General features: G+C 42.7%; 2 protein-coding genes across 2 annotated transcripts in view; one reads left to right on the forward strand and one right to left on the reverse strand.

The window, feature by feature from the left end:
* LOC310726753 (obscurin-like) overlaps positions 1–20,608 on the forward strand; it is a 238,298-nt gene that overhangs the window by 67,830 nt on the left and 149,860 nt on the right. The gene's annotated exons all lie outside the window — the stretch shown is intronic.
* LOC310726952 (uncharacterized protein) lies at positions 17,546–19,107 on the reverse strand. Its single transcript, XM_083542974.1, has 3 exons — positions 18,857–19,107; positions 18,375–18,680; positions 17,546–18,111 (listed from the first exon to the last, which is right to left on the reverse strand). The coding sequence occupies exons 2-3, from the start codon at positions 18,673–18,675 to the stop codon at positions 17,756–17,758; spliced, it is 657 nt and encodes a 218-aa protein (XP_083399100.1). The 5' UTR covers positions 18,676–18,680; positions 18,857–19,107; the 3' UTR covers positions 17,546–17,755.

The raw sequence follows: 20,608 nt of genomic DNA on the forward strand, positions 1-20,608 counted from the left end.
TTGGGCCAACATGATAATAAAAATATTAGTAAGTTGTATGAAGTAAAGTTTCGTGCGCCACATCAGAAATACAGTAAAATTTTGATGGTAAGGAATCAAGACTTGCATGGAAATGTGACAGTAGGGAATTTTAGAGATATTTGGTGGGTTTGCGGTGATAAGGCATATATATATATATATATATATATATATATATATATATATATATATATATATATATATATATATATATATAATTTTGCCTATGGATGGATAGGATGTTGTTACATGGCAAGGCTGAAACTTCCATATAAGGTTTTTGCTGTACAGAAGGGAGAAGGACCTGATAGAAATCAGTCGAATGTTGTTTCTGCAAATAGGATGAAAAGAGCATTGGCACAGTTCCATAATTTGGAGTCCTATCATTGGAGGATAAGTCTAGGAGAAAAGTGGGGTATAGGACTGTTCCCATGGTACGGCGTGAAATTTTTAGCTGATCATATTGATAACATCACTTATACGTTACAGGGTTTCGCCAATGAGACAATAAGGGGGTTTGATTTTCTGTCAAACAGAAAGGAGTCATAGATTGACATTGCTAAAGCATGACATGGCTTTAGATTATATATTGGCCAAGCAAGGTGGTCTATGTGTGGCTTTGAACTTAACTGGTGATGCCTGTTACACCTTGATCCCCGATTCTTCTGATAATATGACTAGTGTTATAGAGGCATTGCGAAACATACGAGATGCGTTTGGTCCATCAGAAGGAGCTGGATGGTCTGCAAATTCTTGGCTGCAGGACAAATTAGGACCTGTAGGTGCAGTCCTGGTACAAATTTTTGTGGCAGTTATCTTATCGTTGTGTGTGATGTTTTGTTTCTGTACGCTGTTGTTGACCTTTGCAAAGGCAATGATATTGCGATGGGTTGGAGTTGTGATGCCTGGAGACGGTACTCAGATGCCACTGCTGCGAACAGCAGATGTAGAAGAAGTGGAATTAGAAAGTGAACTGGTGGAGAAGTATCCATTTTGATATTAGTTCATATTATAATGTTTTCATATATTTTGACTATAGCTTACTTTTTTGTAGTTTTCCTCCTATACAGAGTTAGGATGAAAGGGGGGAATGGAATGTGATTAATGTGATATTATGATTCATTTGTTACCTATGAAGACGATACTGGTTGTTTTTCTTTTTCTTTTTTTCTCTTCAAAGAAACAATATTGGGGGAGTTACATCTTCCAGCATGGACAACAATCTGAGATTGGAAGGCTCGGAACGAGGAATGCTGTGATTCTACACATCAGCGACCCCATACTAAGAATCAACACAGCCGCGGATGGACATTTTCCCCATACATACATATATATGTTTATTATTGGATTTTATGTGTTGCAGTATATCCAGTGACATTGATAGAAAATGTTTGTACACTATTAGTAATCATAGTAAGTCATGATAGTTTTTAAGTTTCTTCTGTTGCATAACAAATGCATATGTATTACTTCTTGTTTAAGTTTTGATTGGGCTGGAGTACAACCTGGGGCAGAGGGGCCGTGAGAGCAGTTTTCCTGTCTTGATTGTTTGAAGGATATTTAAGGAGAAACGGCTGCCTGACAGGTTTTTTCAGTCTCACACTCCATAAATTCATTATATTGTTAAGGTTATGTGACAGGAAGTATTATTACTATTTCCGTAAACAATGATGAACATGTATGTTATATTCTTTTGTTTGTCGAGGGCTTTTTGATTCCTCGAAGGGGGGAAATATATAGTATCTTAAATATGTAATATCTTAAATATGTAGTATCTGTAATCAACTTTATTCTGTATTGCTGGAAGCAGACCAGATGTTTTCCTTTAAGCCAAATGTATGAAAGACCCTTAGTGTTTATTTTAAGAGCCATGACTGGGAAAATGAGACGGGCTGTCGTCCTTAAATCAGTATGAGCCGAAGTATAGAATATGATCCAGGATGCATGTCCTCTTGGTCGACGACCTCTGACCCGTTCACTAGATGATTAAGATGAATGGTCTGGGAAAGGGAGCTCTGGTACATCTGGGATACATTTAGTCTGGACAAAGACAGGCTTCGCTTTGTGTTAAACATTATTGCGAAATGAGCTCAAATACATCTGCTATACATTAAGAGGCAGACCCAGAGATTGGGCAAACTATTTAACGTGTGTGTAGCCATGGATCGGGAGTCGTCGATTCGTCCATACGGCGGCTCCAAGCTGATCCAGGAGGCTCGTGAAGATGCTGAATTTCTATGTTAGATAATAAACTTTATTTACAAAGAAATAAACAGTGTCGCCAAAGATTCATTCCAAGAAACAGCTACACTCCATCAAGACAAGAAATATACATCACTCGGATGGCACATGAATGTCCATACACTCAATTTTATCTGGCTCAACATAGAAAAGCTCTGTGGCAGACTTTTGCTGTTGAAGCTCCTCAAAGAGCACCCGAGCATTTGGTATGTCCTACCCTCTAGCTATGATGTCATCAGCTCTTCTTTTCACTGCTGCTCCTATCCCATCAGCAGGGCCTTTTAAATGGCCGGCCTCCAGAAATTTCCAAGTGAGTTTCTTCCAGCCCATCTGATATGGAATGTTGGTGAAGAAGTAGAAATTCTTTTTGGAGCGGTATTGGGTGGTCGGCCCATCACTGACCACATGTAGCACTGAAGCAGTGGGTTATTGACCCTTCAGGAAAGTGAGGACTTTTGATAGATGTGCCCAAATAGCACAGGGGTCATGACAAAAAGAGGAGCTGATTGAGCAGAATGAAATCACACTGTTTTTGGTGTAGGACACACCAGTGTGAAGTGAGGCCTGTTTATGCGAATCACCAAAATGTACAGCTTGGATTTCGCTGCTGTACTTGCAGAGAAAATTCTCTGCAAAGTCAGTATGGAGGACAACCTCATCTTCACTCAGAATCTCTTTTAAACCACGAAGAGCAGCATATTGGTGTCTGATGTTATAGACATGTTTGCCAAGTTTTTCTTTTAGTCCTAAGCGAAAGTCCTCAAGCAAAGTATGCAAAGTACCTGTAACCTTCTCTTTAACTGTTAAATGGACTGTGAATTTTTCTTCACTACCATCTTTCTTTTTCTTCAGTCTCTCCTCAGCTTTTCCCTTCCACTCATACCAAAATGTTTGGGGCCCAGGGTCAAAGGTTGAGATTTCCAATTCTTTGGCTTCACAAACGGTACATTCCCTGTACATACATTGCTTGGTATAGTTTGGGGAACAGCACAGGGATACAATCAGATCTTCAATGTTGCTGCTTTTAATGACTTTATGATAAAGCAGCTTGTCTGCCATACTCTGCAGATTGGCATGTGTCTTGCAGAGGCAAGTGTCTCTATCCTTAACTGTGGGCTTTACAATCCAAAACGGACGTCTCTTACAGAACTCACTGTTAGAAATTTTTATGTCAGGATACTCCTTTCTAAACTTCTTATGGAGTTTTTCCAGAGGCTCATTCAGAAATCTTTTCTGTCTTTTTCTTGGTCACAGTGTCCTTCTTTCCAGTTGATGCTCTGCTATTCTAATCTCTTTCTAAGAATTGTTTTATTTTTTCTTCTGTGGCTGGGCTAATGCTGTTCTTTTGTTTCTTCCGTGTGTAAGTAAATGCTGTTGTCCTTTTTTTGTTACTTCTCATTCTTCTGGGTGAAAAGCCAAATTCCCTTTGGGCCATTTTCAGTAGTCGATACTTCTTGAGGACTTTTGCTGCCATTATTTTGGAAATTATGTGTTTGTCCCTGTCTGAGTAGAGATTTTTATATCTGTCTCACAATTCAGTGTTCAGAGCGTTGTGAAAAACTAAAGTTCTTCGTAGAGTGGTACGTGCTGTTACCATTTGCAATTGCTTTTACTACTCTTTCCTTTTTCCTCAGGTATCTCTCCCTGTCTCTTTTAAGTCTCTCTTCATATTTTATAGGGTCAGCTTTTATTTTGTCCCTATAGACCTGTGACCTTTCTTTTGTTGTCTTAGGTGGCATCTTAAAAATAAAAAAATAAAAAATCAATTAATATAAAAGTAATATAATTTAGAAATAAAATATTATAATATAAATATAAAAAGTATTGTAATATATTATAATATAAAAAGTATTACACAAATTTACTCTCACAATCCATATCAATTGTACTTTTTAACCATAAATGTCATTTCCACCACATGCTGTCTTTTCCACCACAGAGGGCAGTGTGGTGGAAATGACTGTGGTGGAAATGACATTTCTGTAGTTTTTTGCAACTTCAATTGCAATGTCTCGGCATCTTGTTCACCACGTTTGATGTCAATCGCATGAATTCCCTAGGAGGAGGAATTAAAAGTAAATCTCATGCACTTATAAAACAATCCAAAATGGTCGACTTTCTGTTGGGCGGAGCTCATATTTTTGAGGGCAAAAGTTGTTCGGGTCGATGAGATCTATATGCTAATAAATTCTAACAAAAACAATAGGGCTTCGCACATTTCGGTGCAGGCCATTCCTCGGTGCTCGGGCCCTAATAACCCGAGCGAAAACAATAGGGTGTCGCACCTTAGATGATCGGGCCCTAATAATAATGATCCGAGGGAAAACAATAGGGCTTTGCACCTTAGGTGCTCGGGCCCTAATTAAAGTGTTAGCAGTCCTGGCAGCTGCTGACCTCAGCAGCAACATCTTAAAAAAAAGTGAGGAAAATAAGTATTTGAACACCCTGCTATTTTGCAAGTTCTCCCACTTAGAAATCATGAAGGGGTCTGAAATTGTCATCGTAGGTGCATGTTCACTGTGGGAGACATAATCTAAAAAAAAAAATTCCAGAAATCACAATATATGATTTTTAAACTATTTATTTGTATGATACAGCTGCAAATAAGTATTTGAACACCTGTCTATCAGCTAGAATTCTGACCCTCAAAGACCTGTTAGTCTGCCTTTAAAATGTCCACCTCCACTACGTTTATTATCCTAAATTAGATGCACCTGTTTGAGGTCGTTAGCTGCATAAAGACACCTTTCCACCCCATACAATCAGTAAGAATCCAACCACTAACATGGCCAAGACCAAAGAGCTGTCCAAAGACACTAGAGACAAAATTGTACACCTCCACAAGTCTGGAAAGGGCTACAGGGAAATTGCCAAGCAGCTTGGTGAAAAAAGGTTCACTGTTGGAGCAATCATTAGAAAATGGAAGAAGCTAAACATGACTGTCAATCTCCCTCAGACTGGGGCTCCATGCAAGATCTCACCTCGTAGGGTCTTAATGATCCTAAGGAAGGTAAGAAATCAGCCCAGAACTACACAAGAGGAGCTGGTCAACGACCTGAAAAGAGCTGGGACCACCGTTTCCAAGGTTACTGTTGGTAATACACTAAGACGTCATGGTTTGAAATCATGCATGGCACGGAAGGTTACCCTGCTCAAACCAGCACATGTCCAGGCACGTCTTAAGTTTGCAATGACCATTTGGATGATACAGAGGAGTCATGGGAGAAAGTCATGTGGTCAGATGAGACCAAAATAGAACTTTTGGGTCATAATTCCACTAAACGTGTTTGGAGGAAGAAGAATGATGAGTACCATCCCAAGAACACCATCCCTACTGTGAAGCATGGGGGTGGTAGCATCATGCTTTGGGGGTGTTTTTCTGCACATGGGACAGGGCGACTGCACTGTATTAAGGAGAGGATGACCGGGGCCATGTATTGCGAGATTTTGGGAAACAACCTCCTTCCCTCAGTTAGAGCATTGAAGATGGGTCGAGGCTGGGTCTTCCAACATGACAATGACCCGAAGCACACAGCCAGGATAACCAAGGAGTGGCTCAGTAAGAAGCATATCAAGGTTCTGGTGTGGCCTAGCCAGTCTCCAGACCTAAACCCAATAGAGAATCTTTGGAGGGAGCTCAAACTCCGTGTTTCTCAGCGACAGGCCAGAAACCTGACTGATCTAGAGAAGATCTGTGTGGAGGAGTCGCCCAAAATCCCTCCTGCAGTGTGTGCAAACCTGGTGAAAAACTACAGAAAACATTTGACCTCTGTAATTGCAAACAAAGGCTACTGTACCAAATATTAACATTGACTTTCTCAGGTGTTCAAATACTTATTTGCAGCTGTATCATACAAATAAATAGTTAAAGAAATCATACATTGTGATTTCTGGATTTTTTTTTTTTTAGATTATGTCTCTCACAGTGGACATGCACCTACGATGACAATTTCAGACCTCTCCATGATTTCTAAGTGGGGGAACTTGCAAAATAGCAGGGTGTTCAAATACTTATTTTCCTCACTGTATCACATCATATATCAAATGGCCAACACATTTTGAGATACAGTGGAACCTCGGGTTACGAACGCACCTACGATGACAATTTCAGACCCCTCCATGATTTCTAAGTGGGGGAACTTGCAAAATAGCAGGGTGTTCAAATACTTATTTTCCTCACTGTATCACATCATATATCAAATGGCCAACACATTTTGAGATACAGTGAAACCTCGGGTTACGAAAGGCCCGGCATATGTATAATTCAGGTTACGAATCGCAGTTCATCAAAATTTTTGCCTCTGGTTACAAACAAAATTTCGGGATATGAACGCCGCGCACCAAAAAATCGCAGGCAAGTTGGTTCTTTTCGTATCACCACCCGCGATCTCTTACGCAGCTCGTTGCATCAGGTAGCGTCCTGTGTACCTAGCGAGAGCATTGTCTCAGCGTTCGTGTTAACACTGTGTCTTTATTTCGTATCGGGATACGATCTTTTCAGGTTACGAATAAAGTACTGGACGAATTAAATCCGTAACCCGAGGTTCCACTGTACTTAAATATTCTTTTCAGCTTGATCCAGTCTGTCCGTTCTCCTCTCACCTCTTTCATCAACAAGCTGTTTCCTTTTGCTCGTGTAATCTATATAAACTGTTGTGTGTGAAAATTCCAGGAGATTTTTGAAGCAAGTTACTGCAGAGCAGTGTTGGGCAGTAACGTTACCGGTTACGCGTTACTTTTTACAGTAACTAATACTGTAACGCGTTTCTTTTAAAAATAAAGTAACTTAGTTACCGTTACCGTATGGTGCGTTACCCGTTACTTTTATACATTAATTTATTTCGGCTGAAGTGTAGACTACAGCCTAACTTGCTTACAGCAGCGTCGCATTGTAGGATTGGTGGATAAACCACTGTAAACACGAAGAAGACGCGCTCTCCATTTGTTAAGGTCTGTGCGGCAGTAATGGCGAGTCGAAGGGAGAGCAAGACGAGTTTCTCAAAGTGGAAATATGCTCATTATTTCACGTTTCAAGTTGAGTATAAAGACAAAAACCTTTTAAGTCAAATGTAAGCTGTGTCTTTCTGGTTCGAAGCTCGTATCTACTGCGATAAACAGCAACTCCGATCTGTTGAAGCTCCTCCAGGAACTCCATGCCTCGACGAAGCTAGAATCTAAGCTGGTGTTCTGTTCTACATTGTTGATAGATTTCATACTTAAGCTGTGAAAGAAACATGTTTAAGAGCTCAACACAACAGCTTTTATGATGCAGAAGCCACTTTAGTTTTTGATTGTGAATATATTATTCAGCTTGTTTTGTTATTTATTTCAGAAATCCTTGTGATATATTCAGTTACTTTTTGAATAAAGTAACGAGTAACTGTAACTAGTTACTATTTTTTAGTAACAAGCACAACACTGGTACAGAGGTTTATGGATTGTGCTGCTGATACCTGATTGGCTGATTGGATTTCAGCATGTTAAAGCAGGTATATGTGGACAGTGAGCCTATTAAAGACATTTACAGCACTAATACTCAGTGTGTTAATCTTTACCCCAATGATCATAGCGAAATGAAACATATCTTTTGCCATCTTTTTTCTTCTTTCGCCGGGGTTGGGGCTCGTATGCGAGCGCCTGGTGGCCGGGCCTTCCCCCACAGGGTCCGGCCGGGCTCAGCCCGAAGGAGCGACGTGGGGCCGCCTTCCAGTGGGCTCACCACCTGCAGGAGGGACCGTAAGGGGCCGGTGCTAAGAAGATCGGGCAGCAGTCGAAGGTGGAGGCCTCGACAACCCGATCCCTGGACACGGAAGCTAGCTCTAGGGACGTGGAATGTCACCTCGCTGGCGGGGAAGGAGCCTGAGATTGTGCGTGAGGTTGAGAGGTTCCGACTAGAGATAGTCGGGATCACCTCTACGCACGGCCTGGGCTCTGGAACCACACTCCTCGAGAGAGGATGGACTCTTTACAACTCTGGAGCTGCCCATGGTGAAAGGCGTCGGGCTGGTGTGGGTTTGCTTATAGCCCCCCCAGCTCAGCCGCCATGTGTTGGAGTTTACCCCGGTGAACGAAAGGGGTCGTTTCCCTGCGCCTACGGGTCGGGGATAGGTCTCTCACTGTCGTGTGTGCCTACGGGCCAAACGGCAGTATAGAGTACCCGGCCTTCTTGGGGTCTCTGGGAGGGGTGCTGGACAGTGCTCCGACTGGGGACTCCGTCGTTCTACTAGGAGACTTCAATGCACACGTGGGCAGCGACAGTGACACCTGGAGGGACGTGATTGGGAGGAACGGCCCCCCCTGATCTGAACCCGAGCGGTGTTCAGTTATTGGACTTCTGTGCTAGTTACAGTTTGTCCATAACGAACACTATGTTCAAGCATAAGGGTGTCCATCAGTACACGTGGCACCAGGACACCCTAGGCCGTAGGTCGATGATCCACTTTGTGGTCGTTTCATCTGACCTGCGGCCGTATGTCTTGGACACTCGGGTAAAGAGAGGGGTGGAGCTGTCAACTGATCACCACCTGGTGGTGAGTTGGATCCGATGGCGGGGGAGGAAGCTGGACAGACTCGGCAGACCCAAGCGTACTGTGAGGTTCTGCTGGGAACGTTTGGCCGAGCCTCCTGTCAGAGAGATCTTCAACTCCCACCTCCGGCGGAGCTTTGACCAGATCCCGAGGGAGGCCGGAGATATTGAGTCCGAGTGGACCATGTTCTCCACCTCCATTGTCGAAGCGGCCGCTCGGAGCTGTGGCAGTAAGGTCTCCGGTGCCTGTCGAGGCGGCAATCCCCGAACCCGGTGGTGGAAACCGGAAGTAAGGGATGCCGTCAAGCTGAAGAAGGAGTCCTACCTGGCCTGGTTGGCTTGTGGGACTCCTGAGGCAGCTGACAGGTACCGGCAGGCCAAGCGAACTGCAGCCCGGGTGGTTATCGAGGCAAAAACTCGGGCCTGGGAGGAGTTCGGTGAGGCCATGGAGAAGGACTATCGGCTGGCCTCGAAGAGATTCTGGCAAACCGTCCGGCGCCTCAGGAGGGAAAAGCAGTGCCCCACCAATGCTGTTTACAGTAGAGGTGGGGAGCTGTTGACCTCAACTGGGGATGTCGTTGGACGGTGGAAGGAATACTTCGAGGATCTCCTCAATCCCGCCGTCACGTCTTCCATTGAGGAAGCAGAGGCTGAGGGCTCAGAGGCGGACTCGTCCATCACCCAAGCTGAAGTCACCGAGGTAGTAAAGAAACTCCTCGGTGGCAGGGCACCGGGGGTGAATGAGATCCGCCCTGAGTACCTCAAGTCTCTGGATGTTGTGGGGCTGTCTTGGCTGACACGCCTCTGCAGCATCGCGTGGCGGTCGGGGACAGTGCCTCTGGAATGGCAGACCGGGGTGGTGGTCCCTCTTTTTAAGAAGGGGGACCGGAGGGTGTGTTCCAACTATAGGGGCATCACACTTCTCAGCCTACCTGGGAAAGTCTATGCCAGGGTACTGGAGAGGAGAATACGGCCGATAGTAGAACCTCGGATTCAGGAGGAACAATGTGGTTTTCGTCCAGGCCGTGGAACACTGGACCAGCTCTATACCCTCTACAGGGTGCTGGAGGGTTCATGGGAGTTTGCCCAACCAGTCCACATGTGCTTTGTGGATTTGGAAAAGGCATTCGACTGTGTCCCTCGTGGCGGCCTGTGGAGGGTGCTCCGGGAGTATGGGGTCGGGGGCCCTTTACTAAGGGCTGTCCGGTCCCTGTATGACCGAAGCAGGAGCTTGGTTTGCATTGCCGGCAGTAAGTCAGACTTGTTCCCGGTGCATGTTGGACTCCGGCAGGGCTGCCCTTTGTCACCGGTTCTGTTCATAATTTTTATGGACAGAATTTCTAGGCGCAGCCAGGGGTCGGAGGGTGTCCGGTTTGGTGACGACACAATTTCGTCTTTGCTCTTTGCAGATGATGTTGTCGTGTTGGCTTCATCAGACCAGGACCTTCAGCATGCACTGGGACGGTTTGCAGCCGAGTGTGAAGCGGCTGGGATGAGAATCAGCACCTCCAAATCTGAGGCCATGGTCCTCAGTCGGAAAAGGGTGGCTTGCCCACTTCAGGTTGGTGGGGAGTTCCTGCCGCAAGTGGAGGAGTTTAAGTATGTTGGGGTTTTGTTCACGAGTGAGGGAAGGGTGGAACGGGAGATTGACAGACGGATCGGTGCAGCTTCTGCAGTAATGCGGTCGATGTACCGGTCTGTCGTGGTGAAGAAGGAGCTGAGCCGCAAGGCGAAACTTTCGATTTACCGGTCAATCTACGTTCCTACTCTCACCTATGGTTATGAGCTCTGGGTCATGACCGAAAGGACAAGATCCCGGATACAGGCGGCCGAAATGTGCTTCCTCCGCAGGGTGGCTGGGCGATCCCTTAGAGATAGGGTGAGAAGCTTAGTCACTCGGGAGGAGCTCAGAGTAGATCCGCTGCTCCTCCACATCGAGAGGGGTCAGCTGAGGTGGCTCGGGCATCTGTTCCGGATGCCTCCTGGACGCCTTCCTGGGAAGGTGTTCCGGGCGCGTCCCACTGGGAGGAGACCCCGGGGAAGACCTAGGACACGCTGGAGAGACTATGTCTCCCGGCTGGCCTGGGAACGCCTTGGTGTCCCCCCGGAAGAGCTGGAAGAAGTGTCTAGGGAGAGGGAAGTCTGGGCATCTTTGCTTAGACTGCTGCCCCCGCGACCCGGCATCGGATAAGCTGGAGAAGATGGATGGATTTCTTCTTTCGGCTTCTCCCATTATGGGTCGCCACAGCAGATCATCCATCTCCATACCCCCCTGTCCTCTACATCTGCCTCTTCAAACTAACTACCTGCATGTCTTTCCTCACCACATCCATAAACCCCCTTGTGCCTTCCTCTTTTCCATCTTCCTGATGGCTCCATCCTCAGCATTCTCATATAGATATACCCGTGTCCCTCCTCTGCACATGTCCAAACCATATTCAATCATACCTCCCTCACCTTGTCTCCAAAACATCCTACATGCACTGTCCCTCTAATAAACTCATTTCTAATCCTGTCCATCGTCCTCATTCTCAATGAAAATCTCACAGGCTTCAGCTCTGCTACCTCCAGCTCCACCTCCTGTCTTTTATTCAATTCCACTGTCGCTATACAATACAACATCGCAGGTCTCACCACAGACCTATAAACTTTTATAAACTCACTCTTGCAGATACAGTAAAATCCTGTTGGACTATCATAAGTTGTTCATGAAAATTGCTTGTAGGTCCTTGTGCTCGTACGTTCAAACTAATTTTCCCCATAAGAATGAATGTAAAAGTGATTTAATCTGTTCCGAGATCTCATTTGATCGCTTATTTCTGCACTTAAAAAGTATTTGTAGCCTGTTTTACCAAACAAATACACCACAAATTACCATAATGTAAACATAAATTTAACAATAACTTATGTGGTAGTGGTTGATTGCGAGTGTGAGACACACACCATGCTCATAACCTCCTCAGTTTCCATGGTAATTATATTTACTTTCCTTTTCACAGCACCATCACTGATTTTCTTTGGAGACATTTTTCAAGATTTCTAGTGAAATAGAAATAACACTAAAAAATTTACGTTTTTGCTGCACTGAACAACGAGTGCGACCGAGTGATACAAGATGAACTGAGCGACTGATGCGACCCTCCGCCGAAAGCGGAGAACCGGCAGCGTGGGTTTGCTTGTGCCTTCGAAATTTGCTCGCAAAATAGGGTAAAATTTTACGAGTTAGGTTGCTCGTATCTTTGTTTGCTCGTTCTATTAGTTGCTCACGCAATAGGGTTTTAAGGAACTCTTCTATCACAAATCACTCCTGCTATCACTCTTCTAAACCCACTCCACCCTGTCTGCACTCTTCCCTAACACACTCTCCATTACTTTGCACTGTTGATACCTGAACTCCTCCACCTTCTCCACCTCTTCTCCCTGCAACTGCACCACACCACTCTCACCCTCTCATTCACACACATGTACTCTGTCTTACTCCTACTGACTTTCATTCCCCTTCTCTCCAGCGCATATCTCCACCTCTCCTGGCTCTTCTCAACTTGCTCCCTACTCTCACCACAAATCACAATATCATCCGCAAACATCATAGTCCACGGAGACTCCCGTCTGACCCCATCCGTCAATCTGTCCATCACCACTGCAAACAGGAAAGGGCTCACAGCCGATTCTTGATGCAGTCCAACCTCCACATTGAGCCAGTCAGTTGTTCCTGCTACACACTTCACTGCTGTCACACTGTCCTCATACATGTCCTGCACCACCCTCACATACTGCTCGGACACACCAGACTTTCTCATACAATTCTACAACTCCTCTCTTGGCACCCTGGTACGCTTTCTCTAAATCCACAAACACACAATGCAACTCATTCTGACCTTCTCTATACTTATCCATCAACATCCTCAAAGCAAATAAGGCATCTGTGGTGCTTTTCCTTGGCATGAAACCATACTGCTGCTCACAGATGGTTATGTCTTCTCACAGGCTGGCTTCCACTACTCTTTCCCATAACTTCATGGTGTGACTGATTTAACTTAATTCCCCTGTCATTACTGCAGGTCTGCACACCTCTCACTTCCTCCCTACTAATCCTATCCACTTCCTGCTTCACCATCTCCACACCATCCACCCTTCTCTCTCTCGCTCTCTCTGTCTCTGTCTCTGTCTCTCTCTCTCTCTCTCTCTCTCAATATCTCTCTCTCTCTCTCTCTGTTCCTAGCTTTGCTCCTTTTCCACTTGGTCTCCTAAACACACAAGATATCTACCTTTCTCCTCTCCATCATATCAGGTCTCTATCCCTTTACCAGACACAGTACCAACATTTAAAGTACCAACCCAAACCTCCTCTCTTTCTTCTCTTTCGGCCAACAGTAGCCCAATTTCCACCAGTACCCTGTTTGCTAACAATACCTGTGGCGGTCATTGGTAAGCCAGGCCTCTGCCGATCCGGTATGAATTTCTGATTCCTGATCAGCATTTTTGATTTGGTACACGTTTGCAAGTTTAGCTGTAAAGAGCTGCAAGTGATATGAAGATGGATGTGCATAAGCAACAAATATTTATCCATTCCTTGACTGTTGATATGCTGGACATCTTCAGCTCCACTGACACTCATTAGCCTCTTCAAAGCCAGTTGGAGATCTCCTTACTACCCATTTTATTATGTTTTAACACCCCACTATTACAAGCTGCTCTTAGCAAAGGTGTTTAGCAGGTTAAGCTTCTGTGTTAACATACATTTCTGGTTTTCTGTAATAATCAGAATCAGAATCAGGTTTATTGGCCAAGTGTGTTGACACACACAAGGAATTTGGTTCCAGCTGTTTGTTACTCTCAAAAGTACAGACATAAATAAAAACCTGTACATGACAAAACAGACATGACAAGACAAAAACAGACTATACAAGACAATACAGACAATGTGAGACAGTATAGACAGTAAATAAGGATACAGACCATTAATGTACATAAAGTGTGGGAGTGCATGGTAGTGCAAATGACAGTATTGTGTGCCAGGTATCATTAGAGAGTTTACTATAAAACTTTGTACAGTATATAGCAGCAATAGTGTGTGCCAAATTTACAGATAGTGTGATGAGTGAGAGTTCTGTGCAGTACTCAGTACAGTACTCAGTATAGATGTGAAGCGGGGAATATAATTATGGTCAGTTGTTAGTGAGGGTGATTGCTTGGGGAAAGAAACTGTTACTGTGTCTGTCAGTTTTAGTGAACAAAGTTCTGTAGCGCCTGCCAGAAGGGAGGAGCTCAAAGATGTTGTGTCCAGGGTGTGAAGGGTCATTAATGATTTTTTCTGCCCTGGTACTGGTTCTTGTATGGTACAAGTCCTGGAGAGTGGGCAGGGGGGCACCAATGATTTTTTCTGCTGTTTTAACGGTTTTCTTCAGTCTGTTTCTGTCCTGTTTTGTTGCTGCTCCAAACCAGATGGTGATTGATGAGCACAGGACACATTCAATGACTGCAGTGTAGAACTGTATCAACAGCTCCTGTGGCAAACTGTACTTCCTTAATTGACGTAGAAAGTACATCGTCTGCTGGGCCTTTTTAAGAATCGAGTTTATGTTTGATTCCCATTTCAGGTCTTGATAAATGGTAGTGCCCAGAAACTTGAAGTTCTCCACAGATGACACAGGGATGTTGGATATTGTGACAGGGAGTAGTGTTGAAGGGTGTTTCCTAAAGTCCACTATCATCTCCACAGTTTTGAGTAAGTTTAGCTCAAGGTTGTTCTGACTGCACCATAGCACCAGCTGCTTCACCTCCTGCTCATATGCAGACTCGTCACCATCGTGGATTAGTCTGATTAGCGTGGTGTCATCTGCACATTTCAGGAGTTTGACAGCTGGGTCACTTGATATGCAGTCATTTGTATAAAAGGAGAATAGCAGTGGGGAAAGGACACACCCCTGAGGAGCACCAGTGTTGACTGTCCGAATACCGGAGGTAACACCTCCCAGTCTCACCTGTTGTTTCCTGCCTGTCAGGAAGCTGGTGATCCATTGACAGATGGCAGGGGGTATAGTGAGGTTTAGGAGTTTGGAGTGGAGAATTCCCGGAATTATTGTGTTGAAAGCCGAACTAAAGTCAACAAACCGAATCCGGGCATAGGTTCCTGGGCAGTCAAGGTGTTGCAGAATGTAGTTTAGCCCCATGTTGACTGCGTCATCCACCGATCTGTTTGCTCGGTATGCAAACTGTAGAAAAGTTTAATGTCAATGGAATGTCTTTAATGTCAATGGAATCACATTGAAGATCATGTTTTCATAACTTTTTATATTATTAATAAGGATGATCTGATGATCTATGCTATTTAAATATTTCTCCTTATATACACTTCAGTTTCCTCCTAGAGATCACATTCCATTTACTGATTCAGATTCTCATTTCATGTAGGGCAAAAAACACATAAAAAATTCTAAACTATTACTGTCCTCTCTCTCTCTCTCTCTCTCTCTCTCTCTCTTTCTCTTTCTCTCTCTCTCTCTCTCTCTCTCTCTCTCTTTCTCTCTCTCTTTCTCTCTCTCTCTCTCTCTCTCTCTCTCTCTCTCTCTCTCTCTCTCTCTATCTCTCTCTCTCTCTCTTCTGTGTTTGATGGAAAGAAACAAGAAGTTTAAAAGATTTCATTGGAAAGAGGAAGGAAGAGCAGAAACACAGTTTAAATGCAATAAAAGAGAAGTTAAATATCTGGTATCTTTATTTTTCTTCAGGATTAAACTCAGTCCAATTCCTGTGATGCTCTGTGAATAAATCTTAAATCTCTGTGAATAAATCTTCACCTGCTGTCTGAATGTTCTGAGTGATGAGATTATTGTGTGATTAAGTGATATGTGCTGAATGTTACAGCGGCAGATCATTTTATATGCTGGCTGTAAGATAATACTAATAATAACAGTTGCTGCAGATCTGATTAATAATGAAAGATAAGATATTAATAAGCAGAATAAGTAAGTTTTTTTTTTCTTGCAACAGATGGTAGTTTAGATTTCTGAATACAAATAAATGAACAAATGAAACTCTTGAGTTTGATGCATGTGTTTTTTCTATTAATATACAAAAATAATTTTTAAGTTTACATCATGTTTTCTGTTTCTGTTCTCTTTTCATCGTTGGGTTCACTTATATAAGTAGCTTATGTTCAATGTGATTTATTTTAAGCTGAGAATACTATGTAGAATTTATCAATCTGTTATTGATATGTTATTGATTAGCATTTAGTTTGCCTCTCTCTGTGGCTTTAACCCATCATTTGTCTGGATTGCTCCAGGACTGATTTCATGTATTTATATATGAAATAAAAATAATGTTAAATGCAGGAAATGTATATCTACTGGACTTCATGATCTATAACTTAATATCTTTTTGAGCAAGATCAACTTTTATGATAGACAGTAAAGCTTAAAGTGTCTTCTTTCCAAAGATATATAAATTGTGTATGTAGCACATTTTTATCAGGAACTGTTAACATTTAAAGTTAGGTAGAGCATTTCAGTTGTGGGTCCTAAAATTTGGGTTGGGAGGGGCGAACCAGACATAGTCTCAGATAAATGTTTGTAGGAATCTTATTTTTTTATGATACCTTTATTTAATTTTAAATATAAACTCATGATACATGTGGCTTTAACCCATTATTTTTCTGGATTGCTTCAGGGCTGATTTCATGTATTTAATTATGAAGGGAAAAAAATTTCATTTAAGGATTTTTTTTACAGTACTTAATCATCTATAACTTATCTTTTTGAGCAATATCAACTGTGAATAATGGACAGTAAAACTCAAAGTGTCTTCTTTTTAAAGATAAAAAGGTCTCACCACCGTGGTCTCACCACCTGCAGGATTGGGCAGCAGTCGAAGGCAGGGGCCTGCTTAGACTGCTGCCCCCGCGACCCGAATTACGGATGAGCTGGAGAAAATGAATGAATGAATGTAGTCCACTTTTATCAGGAACTGTTAACAATTAAAGTTAGGTAGAGCATTTCAGCTGTGAGTCCCAAAACCTGTGTCGAGGCCTAACAGGTTAAATTCACACAAATTATTTTCAGTTAAAATAAATAGTTTTTTTTTTTTTTTTTACTCTTTTCACATTTTATTACTAACAAAGATTGAGTTTCACTGTGTTCTATTAATAGACATTAAATGTTGATTTACTACAAGGCATATTTACTCATGTTCATGAACTGCTTTGAAATTGTTGCACTAATGCAACTAACAGAGACACAGATCCAACAATGATCTGGACATATTTAACAAATTATGAACAAAGGAAAGTAAATGGCTGTGTATGTGGTTAGACAAAGTATCAAGGATTTTAAAAGTAAAAGATGACTGAGGCCTTCTAATGGCTGGATGCAGTGCATTTTCAGAGGTGGGTAGAGTAGCCAAAAACTGTCCTCAAGTAAAAGTACTGTTACTTCAGAATAATATGACTCAAGTAAAAGTAAAAAGTAGACATCCAAATAATTACTTGAATAAGAGTAAAAAAGTACTTGGTGAAAAAACTACTCAAGTACTGAGTAACTGTTGAGTAACAACTGATTTATTTTTTTAACACAAGACAACAATCAGACAGGCATAATCTTTAGGCAAATTATGGCTCATCCAATCAATAAAATAAAATAAAATTAATTAATTACAAAATAACTTACATTTAAATAATTCAGGTAAATTCAAGTACTTAATAAATAAAATAATAATAAATAAAAAATAAATACACACAAGTAACACAAATTTCCAAAGCTTCATACTTCTTTACCAGGCAGAACTAGAACGAGGCAGCCCATAAATTCTCATAAACTGTGTGTGTCTTCAGTGACAAAACAACAGAAGGTAACACACACACATTTTATACCAGGCATGCTGAACAGAAAACTGCACACCAGAAGGAAGCGGTCAACGTAAAACGTGTGTGTGCGTGTGTGAAAACATGCATAAACAAACTATTTCACCAAAAAATCACTCAGTGATGTCACTATTAAACTTCAACAGTAGCTGGCTTTCAAGGTTCTTGCTGTGAAGCTGTGATCGTTTAGCAGTGAACAGGAGTCCTGCATGACTGAAAAGTCTCTCACAGGCTGCAGATGCAGGAAGACCTGTGTTGACTTTGAGTGACAGATTCTTGATGTGAGGAAAGGTGTAGAGTAGATCTATACCTGCAGGGGAAGGACATGAAAGGTACCTCTCCAGCTCTCCTACTTGTGATTTTCCCAACTCCATGGATGCAAAGAAGTCATCTTCATCAGAGGGGCTGCTGTTTGTGCTGGTGACACCATCCAAGTCGGTGTCAAGGTGATTTCTGATGTAGTCAAGGCCTGTGGGTTGAGGTTAATCATTTTAGGGCAAGATAAATCGTTTTTCAAAAGAATGAAGTCTGCAAATTATTCTTACCATTCTATTGTATAGGCTGTCAAGCTGCTGATGTTTAATATTGAAAGCTACCTGAGCTTCTAACTATATTGCCACCCTGTGGTTTGTCACCGATACACTATAATCCTAAATGACAGTAACATTATACAGATTTATATAGGTCAATGTCTACTGGTTCACATTTGAATAGATAAACAAGTATATTTACCAGCATTTAAGATGTTCTCCTCTGTGGTCCAGGATGTTCTGAATCGTGGTAGGAGTATTGCTGCTGCAGTCAGCTCAGGCTCTTTTATGACGTCTCCAAAACGTTTCTGGATCCCTTGCTGCAGGGCGTGAATAAGAGGTGTACACATTTTGCAAGTTGACTCCAACCTCTTCAGCTTGCCCCGCAACTGGTAAAGTGTTGGCAGCAGGTGGACTATATGCACAGATGATTCCCCTTGGAGGATATTAAGGGCCATGGCAGCAGGCTTCATCACAGCAGCATACTCAACCAAAAACCCCATTTCAGCTGGATTAAACTTATAAAAGATGTAGTTTAATTTTTTTATTCAAGTCATCCACAATTGTCACACACCGTGCAAAAAAAACGTAGTTGCTTAAGACAAGTGGATTCACTCCTTATTCAGCAAGGCTTATTTATTTTTATTATTCTTTAAAAACAAAATATACATTTTGTCAACTTACATCTTTATCTTTAATGCTGTGCAGACATTGCGAATTGCTTGTTCTCCTTGCTCTCGGTGAATGTGCACAATCCTTTCTACAGCGGGGAACAGGGAGCTCCAGCGTGTGTGATTGGGTTGGAGAAAATGCAGCTTTCATTCACGTTTCACTGTCTCATGAGCCATGGTTGACCTGCTGGTTTTATTCCAAAGAGCATGACATTTGGCAAAAGCAGACCGAGACAGCCTCTTGTAAGTTTCGTTTGCAGCTCCTCCTGCAGCAGTGACATCAACTGTGGATATAAGATTGAGGAGATGGCATGCACACTTTTGGTGCCTTGGAAGTTGATTCTCAAGGCCTGCATTGTCATCCAGAATAGCAGACACATCTTGATACTCCACCTCTGACTCACTCTGATCTTCTGTTGCATCATCAAGGGTGGAGTCACTGTCCCCTTGTACATTGGTGGCTTCCTCCTCTTTTCCTCACCATATAATCCAAAGGCCTTCAGAAAGTGTGAGCCACTGTCTGTTGTCGTCCTGGTCACTTTAAACCTGATTTGGTACTTAAAATGTATTTCCTCTAATGCAGCTGCAAGGACATCAAACGTGTGCGAGCCTTTGACAGGTCTACAAGCCAATGCAGCAGAGTGCCTCTCCAGTGACGTGTTGTCTATCCAGTGACAGGTGACACCTAAGTAGCTACGTTGCCTGGCAGACCAGCAGTCTGTTGTGGTAGCAACATAGTTCACAGCACTCAGCTTTTTGATGATTATGCTCTTCTTGTGTTTTGAAGCTTCTTGTATTCTTGTGCACGTTTTCCTTGTCATTACTGTATGAGGTTGCAAGGTTTCTATCAAAGTCTTGAAGGATGACTTGGAACCACAGAAAATGGTTGGTTGGCCTCACATACAAAATTTTGCACCAGCTTGTCAAGCGTTGCTTGTGTTACCCGCCATGGGGCAGCGAAGGCTGTGATTTTTGCATTTTTCACAAGAGTATCACCAGAAGACTTATGCTTGCTGTGGTTCTTTATTAAGTCTGTGTACTTTGCCAGTTTGTTGGTGTGAACCCTCTGTGGATAAAATAAAAAAAACAATCTGTGAGGCTACAGTGAGATCAAGACATTAAAAAAGACTTATGACATCAAATTTGGATATATATATATATATATATATACACACAGGGCTCTCATGTTTTACCAAAAGTTTACATTGAGATTACATCTGTTAGGGTCAGGGCCACTCAGGTACTTGCAGCAGCGTTCCCTCTGCGCCCCTCAGGTTTTTGGTAACAGTTTAATTTTACATATTGTTTAGTAAACAAACCGTTAATGAGCCCCATTCACTTTTATAGTATTATTTTTTCCTACTATAGAAGTGAATGATGCTCATGATTGGTTTGGTTACAAACATTCCTCAAAATATCTTCCTTCGTGTTCTTCAGAACAAATACATTTATACAGGTTTGTTACAATGTCTGTGTGTGTGTGGGTGTGTGTGTGTGTAGGTGTGTGTGTGTGTGTGTGTGTGTGTGTGTGTGTGTGTGTGTGTGTGTGTGTCTGTCTGTCTGTCTGTCTGTCTGTCTGTCTGTCTGTCTGTGTCTGTTTGTGAGAGAGAGTGAGAGAGACATAGTAGGCTACACATTTCAGCTTATGGTCTTTTGTGTTGTGATTGTTGCACATTTGATGCCTTGATGAAAGGGCAATAATGAAATACATCTCTACTCCTTTAATTAATTTCAGGAAGCCTCTAGTACTTTCCTTAGTTTCAGG

The sequence above is a fragment of the Silurus aristotelis genome (genome assembly GCF_946808225.1).
Source record: "Silurus aristotelis genome assembly, chromosome: 5".
NCBI classification, from domain to species: domain Eukaryota; kingdom Metazoa; phylum Chordata; class Actinopteri; order Siluriformes; family Siluridae; genus Silurus; species Silurus aristotelis.

What these genes read in the sequence shown, in the direction of transcription:
- LOC310726952 (XM_083542974.1), bottom strand. Translation starts at nt 18,675, where the DNA reads ATGGGGTTTTTGGTTGAGTATGCTGCTGTGATGAAGCCTGCTGCCATG. An exon ending in GGAGAACATCTTAAATGCTG is followed by an intron (nt 18,112 to 18,374) that starts GTAAATATACTT and finishes CTCAACCCACAG; the next exon opens with GCCTTGACTACATCAGAAAT.